Source organism: Cupressus sempervirens, chromosome 6 (genome assembly GCF_028749045.1).
Source record: "Cupressus sempervirens isolate cs-2001-9-10 chromosome 6, ASM2874904v1, whole genome shotgun sequence".
Taxonomy (NCBI): domain Eukaryota; kingdom Viridiplantae; phylum Streptophyta; class Pinopsida; order Cupressales; family Cupressaceae; genus Cupressus; species Cupressus sempervirens.
In genome coordinates, this window is record NC_143123.1 from 351668241 (window position 1) to 351686018 (window position 17778).

General features: G+C 36.6%; 1 protein-coding gene across 10 annotated transcripts in view; it reads right to left on the minus strand.

The window, feature by feature from the left end:
* Positions 1–17778, minus strand: part of LOC149552570 (Pseudouridine synthase family protein) — a 249888-nt gene that overhangs the window by 106733 nt on the left and 125377 nt on the right. For all 10 annotated transcript variants that reach the window (XR_016352956.1, XR_016352955.1, XR_016352957.1 and 7 more), the window contains one exon: positions 3355–3422. Coding sequence is in view for 6 of the 10 variants with exons in the window: in XM_089788168.1 (XP_089644294.1) it covers positions 3355–3422 (68 nt within the window). In the remaining 4 variants the exon portion in view is untranslated. The remainder of the gene's footprint in view (positions 1–3354; positions 3423–17778) is intronic.

Genomic DNA, 17778 nt, shown 5'->3' on the forward strand with positions numbered 1-17778 from the left:
TTTAACCACTGAGGTTAAGGGGTAAACGGCTAGGCAAGCAAGAGTATACTAGGGACTTCCATAGGCTTCTGAGTCAATAAATATGCATTATTAAAGAAGATCATTGAACATTTAATTAAAAGGTGTTACTTTATGAATTTGATGATCTCAAGCTCCTCGTGATATTGTCATGCCTTAATACAATAGTACAATAGTATCTACATATGCTTACATATATATGTACACATATATGTATGTATGCATGAATAGAATAAGAGGTACATATACACCACTTGATACAAGATGTATATTCTAGATACATTGATAAAAATATCACGCATATGTATATACGTGTGTACACGTGTACACAAGTATAGGTAGGTTCTAATATTATTATCCTAAGGTAAATAGCATAAGTTAATATCTTTCCTCGGCAACAGTTTTAACTATTAGTATTTGTATCTTGAGCAGCCTTACTTCTATATTATTTTCCATTGGACTTTATTATATGAGTTGACCATTTTAAAATATTATTGCCACTTGAACCAATAGCCTTGATTGTAACTCTACACCACCTTCACACTTCTTGCATAATTGGGCATGCAACCGTGAGGAAAGGCTCTAATATGCGTTGGATCATTTGTGTAATTTATTCCATCTAGAGTTTTTCATTTGAGATACGACCTGTGCTATTTCTCCTTGTATTTGCTTCACGTTTTTCTACAACATACCTTCCTCAATATCTTGCTACACATCTTCCTACCATTATGGTTGCATCTCTATTTTCAGCTGCACATAAGCTATGTGATATCAAATGGACTCACTGCTTGGACAGGTTGTCCTGAGAATCATCTGCTAGATGATGTCAGATTTCTTGCACCTAGCGTCAATGTTTGATTGTAAACTTCACCTTGGTTGTATACCAGCGTTGCTCAAGACTATTTGATCTTTACAGAGGAAGCATACAGTCAGGTCATGAACATTTTCTTGCTTCTTAAGCCTTTTTTAATTTAATATTATGAACTGAAGTTTTAGCCTGTAATAAGAAGGCAGCACTATCATTGTGGAAGCCATGATTTGAAAAGGATTTGAAGTTTTGTTTTGTTTCCTTCTTCTATCTTCACTTGCATAGAATGTTAATATGCTCCAGATTGAGCCAAGAACCATGGCACATGCATATTAACACTCTTTTCCAAAAAAATTATTTCATGGAGTAATATCTGAGAGTACAAGACTTATACAAGGGTATCTGAAATATACCCTCTGAGATAAGTGGCAGCACATTTGTGAAGTTAGGAACAAACTTGCAAGACTTATAATTTCTTTCTGTAATGCCATAGGCCAGATTGGGCAGAAAATGGCTGCAAATATAAGTGCTTAGATATTTACATTGCCAATGCCAATTAGGCAGATGTTTTGGTTGTGCATATGGATGCTTAAACATTCAGATAGCTTTTTGTGATGCCAACGCCAAAATGGCAGATGTATTGGATGTGCATATAAATGCTTTAACATTCAGAACTCCTTTATAATGCCAAAGTCACTTCAACAGATTCATTGACTGTGATTACAATTGTTCATACATCCACCTGATGAATCATCCAAAAAGACCAGCATGGTCGAGATGAAGGGTGTGATATGGAAATCATATAGCTATGGTTTATTCCTACATGATTAAAGAAAATAACCATCAGTAACTTAAGCAAATAATATGAAACATTTAAAAAAGCCCGTGTCAGCTCATGATAGTGTTCTATACAGGTCTTGTTGTCTAGTCAAGCGGTGAGTTGATACTCTATCACTAGGATGCTCAGTGGCAGGACAATGGTACCCCAACCCAAATCCCAAGGTAGGGAGGGCTTTTCTAAGTTGAGATTGTGTGGGGGATACTTAAGGGTCCGCGGTTGGGAGGTTAAGTCCTTAACAATGCTTCTCCTCTTCACCAAATGCCAAGACTTGCATAAGATAGAGATATGATATGCATTCAAATATCTGCTAGTAACAGGTATTTTACTTTATTGTATTTGCAATTACAAGTTGAAGATATGTTAGATGGTTAATCAGTTACTTTTCTTTCAATTATTAGTTTATAGCCGTTGGTACTTTAGTTGTGAAGTTGTATTCATGTGATTATGAAAAGTAGTGTATCTTTATTAGTAGAAAAGATATATCTTCCATTAAGTAACAGTTGGTTACGATGGCAATTATAATCATCATATTGTTGAACGAATACTCCTTCAATGGTTAGTTAAGATATTTCAGTTAAACGGATTATAACTATTAACCTCTTTCATATGAACATGTAATATAGCCGTTATAACTGCCTTCTCATGCTCTTGAATATGAAATAGTAACTGACTTCAATGATATCATACTTGATAGCTAAGGCTGGGATAAAGAGGTTGTTACAAGATGTTGAATATGTTGTCATCGATGTCAAAGGTTGATAGATGTAATTGATGTCAAAGGTTGAGGATCAAGGTCATATAAATCTCAAAGGATTACTCAAAGTAATAGAAAATTGGATTGAAGTGCATAATGTCTGCTTGAGCTGCTTGTGCTACTCGAGCGTCTTCTTGGGCTGGTTGGATGTCTTCTAAAGCAGCCTACTTGTTTGCCATGTGAAATTATTTGCCATGTCAATAATATTGGCATATCTAGTCTTTAAATTTAAATTAAATGGAAGGGCTACAGATGCATGTGACAGTAATTATATAAACTCATGTAGAACAATTGGAAAATCTGGAGCAAATATCTTGAGGGGATATTTCACTTTCTGCATTTGGTTACAATTTTTAAATAATATATATGCGCAATGGCAATGAAAGAAATTAATTTTTGTAAATCTGTTTGTCAACTCTCACATGAAATCTAGTTTCAAGTGTTACACTATATGTTAAGATTCCATGATGTATATGATGAATGTTCTATCAATGTTATTGTATAAATATTTGAAATATCTTTTTTTTTTTTTTATCTTCCTTACTTTTCTAATAGCTGTCCTCTGTCATCCCCTAATAAGTAGCCTCCCAAAAAATCCATACCAGAAAACTTGTGCAACATCGATATTAGGTCATCCCGGACCAAAGTTCAGTGGGTTTGTGACTTACAACCTACAAGTTGCCTTTAACATGGTTTCACAACATCAAGAATAACAGTAATGTTTTATTTCAAAATCAAAAGAAATAAAAACCACAGTTGACAGGACTCTCATTTCTTTATATAGCTGCCAAATAGTTTGTAACAAATGGTTGGTCCTACCACACATGCATACAGTCCAATGCAATCATTAATCATTTGGTTCGAAACATTGGAGACATGTTAATGCCTATTATATGAAATGTACAAGAGGATATTAAAGAGTGAATAAAATACCTCAACTAATGTGCAGTTCCTGTTTTCATCTCGACTTACAACAGCTATTCTGCTTTCAGATGGTTTTCCTGTGAAAAGAAACATACCATAGGTCAAGGAAATAAAATACAACATAGTATACAAAGTCACTTTGATATTATGATTTATCGCACCTCTTTAGATATAAAAATGAAAATTTAAAAGCAATAGCTAAATAAGGTTAACCACGCTTGGGTTGGAGCAATACTAGGATGGATGACCTCCCAAGAAGGCCTAAAGCATTACCCCTGTGAGCATAATGCACCAAGTGCAAAGTGTTCCATTTATTCTCATGAGACACGGGTTCTTGTGAGCCATAACTCATGAAATATGGATCAGTGAGTTTGACTCAAAAACTACACAGTTGAACCCTGATAGCAACATCACAATATTAATTAACAACAAAGCATTAATATCAAGAATCTATGATTATACACAAAAACACTTTATTAGAATCAAAGTATCCTAAAATCATCATATATATGTCATAGTTACTGCCATAGTCAACCATATTAGGGTCCCATTACTCCAAATCATTTGACCCCTTGGCCTACAAATATGGAACGCCAGTCCATCCATCTTTGTGTTAGTGTACTTGATTGTAAGAAGTCACCCTAAACCTGATTCCAAATTTGTTTGCCTTTCTTTTCCAAATTATCAATATGACTGTATATTGAGCAAAGTTTTAACAGGGGTGAACTGTTTGACAAATATATTGAGAATCTCTTACAAGAAAATTCATGAAAATGTGACAAACAAATAATTGGCATGTCTGAATGGCATTAACCTCTCTTTAAATTTAACCTTTGTTGCAGACTTGACATAATTCATAGTTGTTGCTATTATTCTCATAAATGAGAGAAGCACTATTACATATTATTGACTAAATGTTAACAATGAAACTACCACTTGCAAGGAGATGTTTATGATCTCATTAGTAACCGAGAATAGTTGAGCATGGTGATATTTGCACAAAGATAGTATTCTTTCATGCATGGCTATAGTCAAGTCTCAGACTGAAATCACTTGTCTCTATCAAGTAAGGGTCTGAAGCAATAAAATTTAATGAATCAGCTATTCCTTGCTTCAAAATGTTTGACTCCACCTTCAACCACCGCAAGATCTAAGCAGTCTGGAAAAAGTTTTCTTATGTAGAAGGAACCAAGAGTTTGTGCCCAACCAACACAATATTCCCCATGGCCTTCCATGGATATGGTGCAACTACCAAAAAATGGGTTCAAATGGTTTTTCTATCAATCACCCAATAGTAGTCGAAAAGATCCAAACAATAAATTTTAGATCTTGCACCTAAGATGGGATGTTAATGAAGCCTTGAACGACACCCAACATACATTGGATAACTATTGATACCCCTCTAATCTTTCGCCAACCTGTAAAGAATTCTCCCTCACAATGAATGTAAACCATGAATGCAATTCAAGCATAACCAAGAATTCTTGATAAGATTCAATAGGTAGTAGATTGATTGACTCACTTGCCCCATATAAGCCCAAGTTGATTCACCACATACGTTCTATCGTTATTCTATAGCACTCTATCTGTGAGGCCTGCAATTATCAAAAAAATTCCCACTCGAGGCATAGTGAATCAAACATGAGCCATGACCCAAGGAAGGGATGTATACACCAAAAGAACATCCATCACAATATCCACCAGATGCTTTCTTGTCCACTGCCAAGATGGACAACTCACTTTACAATATTCACAAGTTTCAGCTACGAGAGAGAGAATCTTGAAACTAGAGAACACCATAAAATCTCCACATTTTTTCCTAAGTCTTGTGTGCATCTCCTTTATGACACATCTCGCAGCTTAAAAGAAAAAACATCATTTGATAATCATTAAATTAATGCCTCTAAGATTGGCTAAACTAATACCCCTTTTTTGAAATTTCATGGCAATAGAATACTTATACTCAAATAGATCATCAATCCTATAATTTGTAATTCTATACCAAAATTATACCATTCAGCAGTATTGTCCACTCCAACAATTATGTTTAAATATTTAAATTACCCTAAGGACATTTTTCAACCCTAAAGATGAAGTTCCCTTGAAGAGACTGCATTCTCCAGAAGCTGAAATGACATGTCCCCTTTGGGATTCCTAAGTTTTTGTCTTATTACTTACAATTCATACTACAATGGTCTCATATCCCCAAATTTAGAACAATAAAAATACAATTTAAATAAATTTTAATTAAAGATTGTATTTTATTTACCAATTGCATAGCACTAAACCAATATGAAGGGATACCCCTAATGATGACAAAAACATAAGATTAGTATTTGGTTATCTAAATTATATCAATGACTTCCATATGGGAGGAAGTAATCAGGACATAGCCAATATCATTGACATATACAGTAAGCAGTGATCTATGTGGGAAGTAGTCAATAATATTGCTATCGGTATGGATACAAACCAAATCCATACACTGTCATCGGTAGTAGAGGCTGCAAACAAATTGATTATCATTCCCATCAGTCAATAAGCATTATCAATTACCAACACGAACAATATTATGGAAGTGGCTAATATCAAAAAATGTTAGTAGTGAACAATGGCAACAAGCAGATTCTTGGAACCACAAGAATATCGATGATTAGGTGTTCTAGATGATGGAATAACACTGTGAACACCATACTCTGGCAAGAGAGCAAACAACCAAAGTCTCGTGGATATCTATTGTGGATAATAATCAATAGTATCAAACAATGATGATATTAGGTGATTCTAAACTTGCATGATTTATTGGCAAATGTCATGCCCCATTTTAAGATAGAACTTCAATAATAATTAGATAATACAATATTATTAAATATAGTGATAATAAAATCATATATTAAAATATTAAAAATAATAACATAATTAAATATATATAATCTATTATCCATAAAATAATATTTAGTGTATAGTCTAAAATAATTAAATTATAATGAATGAATAAATAAACAACAATAAATACAAGAGAGAATATTGTAGAAAGTATGCTATCTTTCTAAATAGGATTTAATACTAAATAATAACACAAAATAAATAAATAACATAATATAGAATAATATACATTAACAAAATCTAATGAAAAGTCAAGAGACATATAACAAAGAAATGCGACTCCTTCAAATAAAAATATTAAAGGGAGGAGAGTTCATTTTAAAGAGGAAGAAAGAACAGGAAAAGATAGGAATTAAAGAAGGATTAATGGAAGAGGAAAGGAATGAGAAGAAAAAAAGGAAGGAATTTTTTCAAAAGGTTGAAATGATGAAAGGATGTGACTCTTTGAAAGGGTTGTAATTATTAATGGTTGCGACTTTTCAAAAAAGTTGTAATTATGAAATGTTGTGGCTCTTCAAAAGGGTTGTAATTATGTTGTGTTGTGACTTTTCGAAAAGGATTATGATTACGAAGAGTCGTGACTTTCTAGGATATAGATGCCAAATAAAATATGTGAAGACTGGAAAACAACTATATTCAAAGATGTAAGAATTTGCTTTAGGACAAAATTCACCCAGGAACTAAGAACTGAAACATAAGCACAACTGTAGACTAGAAAGTGAGAGTACGATCAGAATGATGATATATTCATTCAATATGCATTTATAAGAGTACACTAGGAGTGCCTATATATCAAGGCCTTTGAGATACATCTAGAATGCTTCAGAATCAACTACATGATAAGTCATACAACCAGGCACACGTCCACCAGATATGGGTTATCCTCCATTAAGCACGAAAGTAAGTGCAATGATGTGAGGATAAGCCTACAAGGGTGTAACACACAAATCAGTGTTGCAGACTACATGTGCTAAAAAAGGAGTGCGAATAACTGTGTTGTCAACATGACAACTTAGCGAATGGTGCAAACTCTAGTGTTGTAGACACCATGTGTTGAAATAGAGTTGTGTACTTCTGTGTTGTTAACATGACAACTCAAAAAGGTGTGCAAACTCCTAAGTGTCTCACAAAATAAAATAATAAAATAATGCAAAATAATAAAATAATGTATTGACCTAAGTAAACTTAAGTGTAAATAGTAAATATGTATCTACACCAACACCCCCCCTTAAGTGCAACTTAGGGGAATACCCTTAAGCTTAGGAAAACTAGGATGAAATGTAAGATGGGTCCCGACTACTAGGCCATGTTAGGTACCCATGTACATAATGAAAATGCAATCTCTCATAAAGCGGAGAAAGAGGGAAAACCTCATGGAAAAAATCCTACCCCAAATAAAGAGATGAAAAGGGATGCATGGATGGATGGAGTAATCAAGACCCCCCCATTAGGACATACATCCAGCATATACAAAAGTGAAGGAGAGAGACAAAACCTCATAAGAGGAAAAAGTCCCCCCATAAGAAAAAAAGGAAGAGAGACAATGTAGTCCCGCCCCCCCAAGTGAAGAATGCCTGTCAATGAAAGCCACTCCAATGAAGAAGCTGGTCCATGAATGCTAGATGATGTTCCTCCCCTTTGGAAGAAACAATGGCAAAGGTACAATCCTGAAGATGTATGGTGGCCCTGAAACCTGCTCAAGTATCCCTATGTTGATACTAATGTTCACCCCTTCCAACTATGCTGAAAAGAACGAATGTAGATCTAGCAAGGATGTCTGTTGAACCTATCCCAATGAACCATTTGTCTCCTCAACTGACAAAGAGACCTCCTCCAATTGCTGTTCATAAGGATCCACAATCATGCCAATCTGTGAAGATTGATCATGTAGAGAATGGACATGAGGGTCAAAGTGAGCCCTCGCAACAACTGTAGAAGGATCACCTTCATCAATGAGAAGATGTATATCATCAAGGTTGTCTCCCAAGTCTACGGTGTGTTCATCAACTAAAACTGGAGCTGGAAGACAAGATGTACCATGCTTTGTTGGACCTTTCACTGTGGCAATATAAGCATGATGTGACCTCTTGCTGCAATTGTTGATAGAACCCCACATGTCTGAATCTGTTGAAGCACTATCGTTGGTGCCAATATCAGTTTCCACTGTGTATGATGTGCGAAGAGGAGTAGAGGATAAGTTGGGTGAACTTTCCTCAAAGTGAACATCCTTCTTCACAAAGATCTCATGAGTCTCTGGATCCATAAGTCTATAAGCCTTCACATTGTCTTTATATCCTATTAAAGTACAAGGCCTAGGTGTCGGTGCCTTGCAACCCCTAGAAGATAGGTTTTCCCATGCTAGACACCGAAGACCCTGAAGTGACTCACAACTGGTTTTCTACCCCACCATACCTCAAAAGTAGTCTTCCTGTCTAAGGCATTATGAGGAGACCTATTAAGCATGTGAGTAGCACTACTAATGGCTTCAACTTCTAGTGTAGGATCAACAGACTTGGCTTTTATCATGCAACTTGCCAGAGATTTGAGAGTCCTAATCCTCATAGTTGCAACATCTGTCTTGTGCAGACTGAATGCTGGTGGATTCTGAAGATCAATTCCCTCAAGTTTGCAAAAGTCTCTAAGTTTTTTGTCCACATATCTGTTCTCATTGTCCACCTGTAGAACCTTGATGGCTTTCCATGATTTGTGTTCAACGTGAATCTTAAAGGCTTGAAGCTTATGAACCATTTCATTCTTGTGATGAAGGAAGTAGACCCATGTGAATCTTGAAAAGTCATCAACAAATGTGAGGATGTAGCAGCCTTGGTTGACTAAAGTCATTGCAAAGGGTCCTGCTAAAACCATGTGAACTAACTGGAGAACAACTAGAGCTCTAGAAGACTTCCCTTTTTATCATACTTCTCCTTGAGATGCATATCCACTAAACATGATGAACACTCTCCCTTAGAAAATTTGATGTTAGGTAGAACTTTGACCATGTGTTCTGAGCAAAGTTGCTGAAGAGAGCGGAAGGCAAGATGACCAAACTGCTCATGCCATAAGTTGATGTGTGAAGTAGAGTGAGTCAACAAGGCTTGAGAAGGAGACTTAGGCACAAAGTGGGACAAGGAATAAAGTCTTTTGTCATGATTGACTTTCCCCACTACAACCAATGAATCATCTTTAAGACTGCGCACCATCACTGAATTTGGAAGGAACTCAACTTTATGACCATCTCCAAGGTGAGTAATTTTGTAAACTGATAGGAGATTGGAGCTAAGGTTTGGAACGTAGAGAACATCTTTGAGTTCCCCATTTTCCATTTCCACATGTCCTTTCCCTTCAACTTCCATTTTAGTATCATCTCCCACGAAGATGTGTGGTACCTTTGACTGCTTCAATGAAGAAAAGTCTCCCTTTGAAGAACCCATATGATAGGAGGCACCAGAGTCGAGTACCCATTCCGAAGAAGAACTTGAGTTTGCCATATGTGCTTTCCCTTTTCCCTTTGAAGAGGTTGGAGTTGTATCCTTGGAAGTACCTAGCACTTGAATCTTGTTCTTCCTGAGTAGATTTTCTAACTCATTGATTCTTTTAGTCTTGCAATGATGCTCATCATGATTTGGCTTTTTGTAGTATGCACAAAAAAGTTTGTCCTTGTCATTACTTCCCTTCTTGTTGGAAGAAGAATTGCCTTGCTGTGAGGAGGATTGTTGTGTCTCAAATTGTGATTTCTGCTTCCATTGCTTCTTCTTCTTGTTGCTTTTTCCTCCTTGACTCGATTGGTGTTCATCACTAGCCACCAAGGCTTTGGTCTTTGATGTCGTGAGAAGTCCTAAATCCATCAAGTGAGATTGTTCAACAATCAACATCTCTGCGAATGCATCAAATGTAGGCTTCTGGTAAGCAGTTCCCATGGTCAACCTGTGAGTATTAAAACTCAAAACAAAGGAAGCATACTCTGAAAGTAGCCTCTTCAAGATGTGATGAATCGACTTTTCATCCTTCATGGGATTTCCACAATCTTTAAGAAGTGCCCTATACTCATTGGCTTTGTTGATGTAATCCTTAATTTTGTCAAAGTTCTTTGGATCCAAGAGAAGTAGATCGTCCTTAATCTTAAATCCCTTTTCTTCATCCACCTTACCATACAATGATTCAAGTTTGTCCCATGCAGGTTTGGATTCCGTACAACTGACAATGTGAAAGAAGAGATCTCTATGTACACAACTCCTGATAATTCCTAAAGCCTATTGATCTTGTTTTTTCTATTCAATGAGTTCTTTAGCATCAGTAGGTTTGATAATTGTACCATCTACATAAAGACTATAACCTATTTTCCATTAATCTTCTCCATGCAATATCTTTCCATGTAGAATAATTGCGTGAAGTTAGAGGTGGACATTTAAATGAACCCATGATGTAGAAAATGAAAAGAGCACAAAAGAGAGACACAAAACACAGTACACACCCCCCTTTCCACTCAATCAAAAGACCCCCCCAAAAAAGATGCTTTTAGCACTTTATAAGTAGTGCATGTACAATGGGCCACTTGTCAAAATGAACAAAGTGGACTTTCTAATTTTACTTTTACAACTGCCTTTTGAGGCTCAAATCTATCACTAAGCACTGTAGCTCAGATGTAGAACAATTCAAAAAAGTAATCAAAGCTTTACAATGCGAAAAAACGCTTAATTTTGAAAGTAAGAAATTTGTCCTCACAACCCTAAAATCTGACTGTAGATCTAGAAAGTAGACAAAAAATAACGCACTTTCAAAAAAAAAGGAATTTGAAAAAGTGACCAGATGTGCCCATACAGAGAGTTTGAAGTTGCAAAATGCAAGAGTAAGCAGGTACAGTCACCAAAAAATGCAATTTCTAAAAAATCTTTGCACCAAAACCAGAAAAGAATACCACTGAAAAATTCAGGAAATTCTACCCAATTTCAAAAAAAATTGCACATGAATCAAAGTCCGGATGACCAAGTTATGGGCTCGCAAAGTCAAGCTGTCAAATCAAAAAGCAATCTGAAGGGGTCTGGCAAGAAAACTGCTATCTTAAATTTGACAGTCAAACGGCCATTGGAGTAGTTGAAAAAGCCTTGGTTTTGATGGTCAGACAGTCGTCAAATTTTACCTAGTGACAGGCTGACATCAGTGAAAAACTAGCTAGGTGACGTGGAAGGATGACATGGCCGTACAGTCGTACAGACAGACACGTGGCAGAGGCCATATGGATGACATGGCACAAATGCTAACGTGTCTAGAGCCTACATGGCAGGTGCAATTTAGGATGACGTTCCTCCCCTTTGGAAGAAACAAAGGCAAAGGTACAATCTTGAAGATGTATGGTGGCCCTGAAACCTACTCAAGTATCCCTGTGTTGATACTGGTGTTCACCTCTTCCAACTGTGTTGAAAAGAACGAATGCAGATCTAGCAAGGATGTCTGTTGAACCTATTCCAAAGAACCATCTGTCTCTTCAACTGACAAAGAGACCTCCGACAACTGTTGTTCATAAGGATCCACAATCACGCCAACCAGTAAAATCATAAATTTTGTGTAAATACACTGCCAGATTCAGGATGAAGCACATCGTGTGATGTATATCCCGTATGAAGATTCTCTGCAGGATAGAATATTCTCTACACAGAGTGCAGGGCTAGGATCTGACAGCTCGATTCCTGTACCAAAAAAAATTTCTCTACTAGGCCGCCTGGCCAAAAAAAAATTTTGAAAAAACGTAGAGAAAAGAATTAATTACAGATCTGAAAATGAATCAAATAGATTTGCAAATGACCATACCCAAACTGCAAATCAGGGCCTCCTGCTGATTTGCAAAAAAATTGTCTCACAGTCGACTTTGGCCTAGGATAGCCGAGTTTATAGTCGATCTTCACCGAATCAGCATTCCAAATGCAATGGCAAGGTCAGATCTGGCTGTAGAAGCTCCCAATTTCTGCAGTACTCCAAATTCAGGCTAAGGTGCTCAAGCAACAATGGTCTCAAACAGCTATGTGATGAGAAAATCTCCAAGCTATTAGAGCTGAGGGAGATACTCGTCACATAGCTACTGGAGACCTCGTTGCTTCATCTCTCAAAGGGACCCAATTCAAATCTGGAGCATCAGCTGCAATTGGGAGCATCTAGAGCCTAGGCAGACCTCACCATTGTGTTCAGAGCGACGATTCTATGAAGATCGACTATAAATTTGCCTATTTTAGGCCATAGTCGACTGTGAGGCAAAAAACTTTTGCAAATCGGAACCCAAAGGCTCGATTTGCAAAGCTGGGTATGATCTTTTATTGATCTATTTAATTCATTTTCAAATCTGTAATTCTGTTATTTTTTATCAACAATGAAAGAGAGTATGAACTTCATTAATTGCTCTGATACCATGTAAGAATTTGTGTTAGGGCAAAATTCACCCAGGAACTAAGAACTCAAACACAAGCACAACTATAGACTAGAAAGAAAAAGTATGATCAAAATGACGATATATTCATTCAATATGAGTTCATAAGAGTACACTAGGAGTACCTGTATATAAAGGCTTACGAGATACATCTAGAATGTCTCGAAATCAGCTACATGATAAGTCATACAACTAGGCACATGTCCACCAAATATGGGTTATCCTCCATTAAGCACGGAATTAAGTGTGATGATGTGAGGATAAGCCTACAAGGGTGTAATACACAAATCAGTGTTGTAGACAACATGCGCTAAAAAGGGAGTGCGAATAATTGTGTTGTCAACATAACAACTCAGTGAATGATGCAAACTCGAGTGTTGTACACACCATGTGCTGAAATAAAATTGCATATTTCTATGTTGTCAACATGACAACTCAAAAAGGTGCACAAACTCCTAAGTGTCTCACAAAATAAAATAATAAAATAATGCATTAACCTAAGTAAATGTAAATAGTAAATACATATTTACACCAACAAAAGAGAATTGGATAGCAGAACCATCAAAATAGAGGAAATAGAGAACTAAATTAATTAATCTATATATTGAGAAGGAATATAGAGAATTAAAATAATATATTTTCTATGAAGGATTTTACAGTGCAGAATTAAAGGGACCTAGAGGTATGTTCATTTGATATTTTTTATATCAGAAATAAATATGAATAATTTGGTAGCTAGAATTACCAGTCAAGGATTAATAATCATGCTTCAAATAAGAACTTTGTAGTTGTCATAAAGACCAAGTAAGAACTTCATGGAGGGCATTCTTAATTGAATGTCGGTATTCCAAATTGGAATCCACAGAGAGATTTGTAGAGAATCTCTTAGAGATTATGTATATATTGTAATGATTAATCTTATGCATATGTTACAGACAAGAGGCTTGGTTAAAAGTAAGATCTCTACCAAGTATGTGTTGATAAAGAGTTCACTCATTAATAGAGATCCTTAACATGATGGTTGCCTAACTAAGAGTTAATGAAAGGGTTAGGTAAATCTGAGAAGAGCCTCCTTCTAACGATTAGGTGGGTTTACTAATGGGAATAGTACTTAGATGATTTAATAATTATTTATCTTGTTAATTGCTAATAATTGCTTCATACTTATACTTGTTTATGTTGTCTTTCCCATATATATATATTCCATTTCTATTACATAATTCATTATCATTACCATTGTACATTGCATAATATTGTTGCATCATAATTCATTGTTCACTTCCAATATCACAATTCATTAGTGCAATTCCATTACCATAGCATTTGTGTAATGTCCCTGTTTCTGGCAAGTCTATGCAGTTGATGGAGTTAGTTCATCATAGCGACCCTCATGAGCTGACAGAGTGTTTTGGGGGTACCAATTGTGGACTTGATATTTTTAGTAAGTCTATTTTTGGCAGTGCAGTGGGTGGCTTTGGCAATCAGTTGTCACTTGCAGAAAATAACATTAATAATTAAATGAGCTCTTATTTATTCAATAATTATCAAGTTGCATTAACAATGATATTTATATTATTATAATAACGACATTAAGAGATATTTCCAAAAAGTATGTTGGAAAGTTTCAAGTGCTGAATTCTTTTGAAAAACTTCCACAATTTTTGAAGTGGAGTTTTTTTAGGAAACTTTGGCCAATGAAAGCTTATAAATGAGACCTCATTTCATTGGAAAAAGCACACTTAAATATATATTTGCTTTTGTTGCCTTTGTGGCTTTTCTAGAGTTATGAATTGTATGCCTTTGCTAAAGTATAAGGGTTAAGTCTGAGAAGTTCTTAGCAATTGTGCTGAAGTATACAATTGGCCAACATCTCCTATTGTATTTTCTGTGGCTAAGGAGAATAATCTTTATTATTGTATTCTGTCCTCTTATGATCTGCCTAAGGGTTTTGTGAACATTTTCTAGGAATTATTTGTGTTTGGCTTGGGGTGCAATTTGTTGTTGTGGTATAACAAGTTGCAAAAATCTCCCATTATTTCTACTATTACTAGGGACTGAATACATTGGTGAGATTGCTCAATAACAAATCGCCTAGGAAGCCATCCATGTACATATTGGTGAATCGATTTGTGTTGGGAAGACTGTTTGGGCAAATTTCTGGAATTATCCTAGAGGCACGCTTTCTGGCAATTATTGATCGCTGACTGGTGATAATCTTTGTGGAGGTCTGAAGTCTGATTTTGGATTTGGGAAGGTTGGATGTCACTACATCCAACATTAGTAACCTGCGATTTCACTGTTATGACCTGCAACTGCATTAAGAGGGACTCGCGATAACTACAGCAGATGTCATTTGCCATTTAAGGAGGATGATTTCCATCTTTGAGGGTCTGCAATTACTAGAACCCTACCATCTATCTAAGCCAATTTTGATTCAAATCAGCTGCACGCAAATTCTGCCATCCCAATCATCCTCCATTCTTCATCGAATTGCCTAAGGTGAATAACATTTTGTCTATGCCATTAACGTCCAGCTCTACTGGAAAAACGTGGTGCCTTCAGAAAACATGTGGAGTCAAGGGTGAGACGTATATCCCCTCCTAGGATAGAATTTTGCCAATTAGAGGGCAGATCAAGTCATTCAAGATTGGATTGCCAAATCAAGTTCCTATTGTTCTTCAATCATTTCAGAATTACTTGTAATTGGATGGATGCAATAAATTGAAAATTCCTAATTAAATTTGTTGTGATTTACATTATCATTTTGTGCTTTAATCTATGTTCAATAAAATCAAAAGAAAGAAACACAAAATTCAAAAACATTCTTCATTTCATTCAACAAGCAAATAGAAGGTCAGAAGGAGTTTTTACAGTGGTATTAGAACTTGCTTGCAAAGTGTTTGAGGAAATGTCAAACAACTGAATTATAAAAGAATTTGGTGTTTGAAGAAATTATAACCCATTGGAGTTATTATAGTGGTATCAGAGCGGTTTCTTGGCAACCTACAGGAATTGGGCTCTAAATCAAATGATAGTGGTCAGTGCTTGGTTAGACTTGCAGTCAGTATTTGATCCATTATTTTCTATTTAATATCATGGTTGATGATAGGAGATTCATGCCAAGTAGGCACTATACCCAAAGAGGACGTACCACTCCACCTAGGGAAGGTGAACCTAAGATACAATTTGGTTTTGTTGGTAACCTAGGCAGGTCAGGCGAGTCTGGAGTTAGAAATGTTGATGTTCATAGAGAGGCTATGCAAACATTTAGGAACCTAGTAGTCAGACAACAGCAGATGACAGGCGTGATACAACAGTTGTCTAATACTCTACAGTAGATAGCACTTCATTGAGGACAGAGTAGGTAGACAGTTCGAGATGTTTCTGTTGGTTCTGATAGATCTCGAGTTGACAATAGAACTTGAGATGGTGATAAGTACAGAGATGCAAATCGGGTTTGAGTTAAGGATCGTGGCAAATTAGCTAACAGAGCTAACATACATACTAGCGCTCATGATAGGTCGCAGAGGCCCACGTTTTTGAGACCTGAGGTGGATGCAGTCAGTATTGAGTTTGAGGCCATTCCTTTTGCTAATGACGTGCTGCACACTTTACAGAGTGGGATGCTTTACCACAGGATATTAAAGATCATTTGAATTTTGATAGGTTCCTAACTGAAAAACGGAAGCATTCTAGAGCGAAGTCAATACCTGAGAGAAAGTGACCTTGACAGACTAAGTTATAGCAAGTTGCCAGTAAGATAATATTAGAGCACTTTGATGGTACCAAGAGAGTTATAGCTCGAGCTTGGATACATAAGCTCGACACATATTTGGCTTTGCATCCTATGTTAGAAGTGGATGCTATTAGATTTGAAATGTTGCATCTGGACGGAGCTGCCCATGACTGGTGGTACCATAGGTTAGTTTCTTTGCGACATGATCAGATCACTTCCTATCAGGAATTCATGGATCATTTGATCGAGAGATTTGATAGGAAGGATCTGGAGCTGTACTTTCGTGAGTTGGCTCAGCTGAAACAATCCGGTGGATTGGAGAGTTATATCGGTGAGTTCCAGAGGCTTTCAGTCATGGTTTATGATATTTCAAAGCTCAAACAAGTGATGTTATTTATGGAGGGATTGACCGAGCCACTCTGTGGATGGGTGAAGTCCTTGGACCCATCTTCTCTCCAAGTAGCGATGAGGAAGGCACGAGACTTGGAGTCCTCTTCTCAAAGCAAGGTTGCTTCGAAATCTTCTTCTCTTTTGACCGATGATGAGCCCCCACCAGTTGTAGAGGACAAGGGTAAGTCAATGGGGAGATTTGATGACACTTCTAGAGAGAATTTGAGGAGGCGTCAGCTTTTCTTTTGGTGCAAAGGGTCTTTCTCTAAAGGTCATACCTGTGTGTTAAGGCCGAAGGGAGCAGTGAATCGTAGTATGTGGGTTTACACTAATGTGATTGAGGATGAGTCATCACAGCAGCAGGAGGATGTCAATGAAGATAATCATACTAATGATAGAGTTTATACGGTGATGAGTATTTATAGTTTGGTATTTGACTCACATGTTCAGAATTTGCATCGGGTACAGAGTTGGTCTGAGCCTAAGTTGGATTGTCTGCAGGATGATTGGGAAGGTATAATGAAGGAGAGTGTGTTGAGATCTCCTATGGATTTGTCTATTAGTGATGTTTCGACTTTTACATCACCAACACAGGTATTTAGCACTATATTGCGAGTCATGTTATTAGTTCTAATGATGGTATTGGCATTCAGATGGTTCACTGATGACAGGAACGTCACTTGCTTCTCATGGGATCCCGATGGAGGTTTTTGTATGATGTTGGATTGCTTGAGGACAAGAAATTTTAAGGCAGGACTATAGTGTCCTTGTTTTTGGCAAGTCTATGCACTTGATGGAGTTGGCTCATCATAGCGAGCCTCGTGAGCTGACAAGGTGTTTTGGGGGTCCCAGTTGTGGACTTACTAATTTTAGTAATTCTACTTTTGGCAGTGCAGTGGGTGGCTTTGGCAGTTAGTCGTCACCTACAGTAAATAAGGTTAATAATTGCATGAGCTCTTATTTATTCAATAATTATCAAGTTGCATTATTATAATGATATTTATAT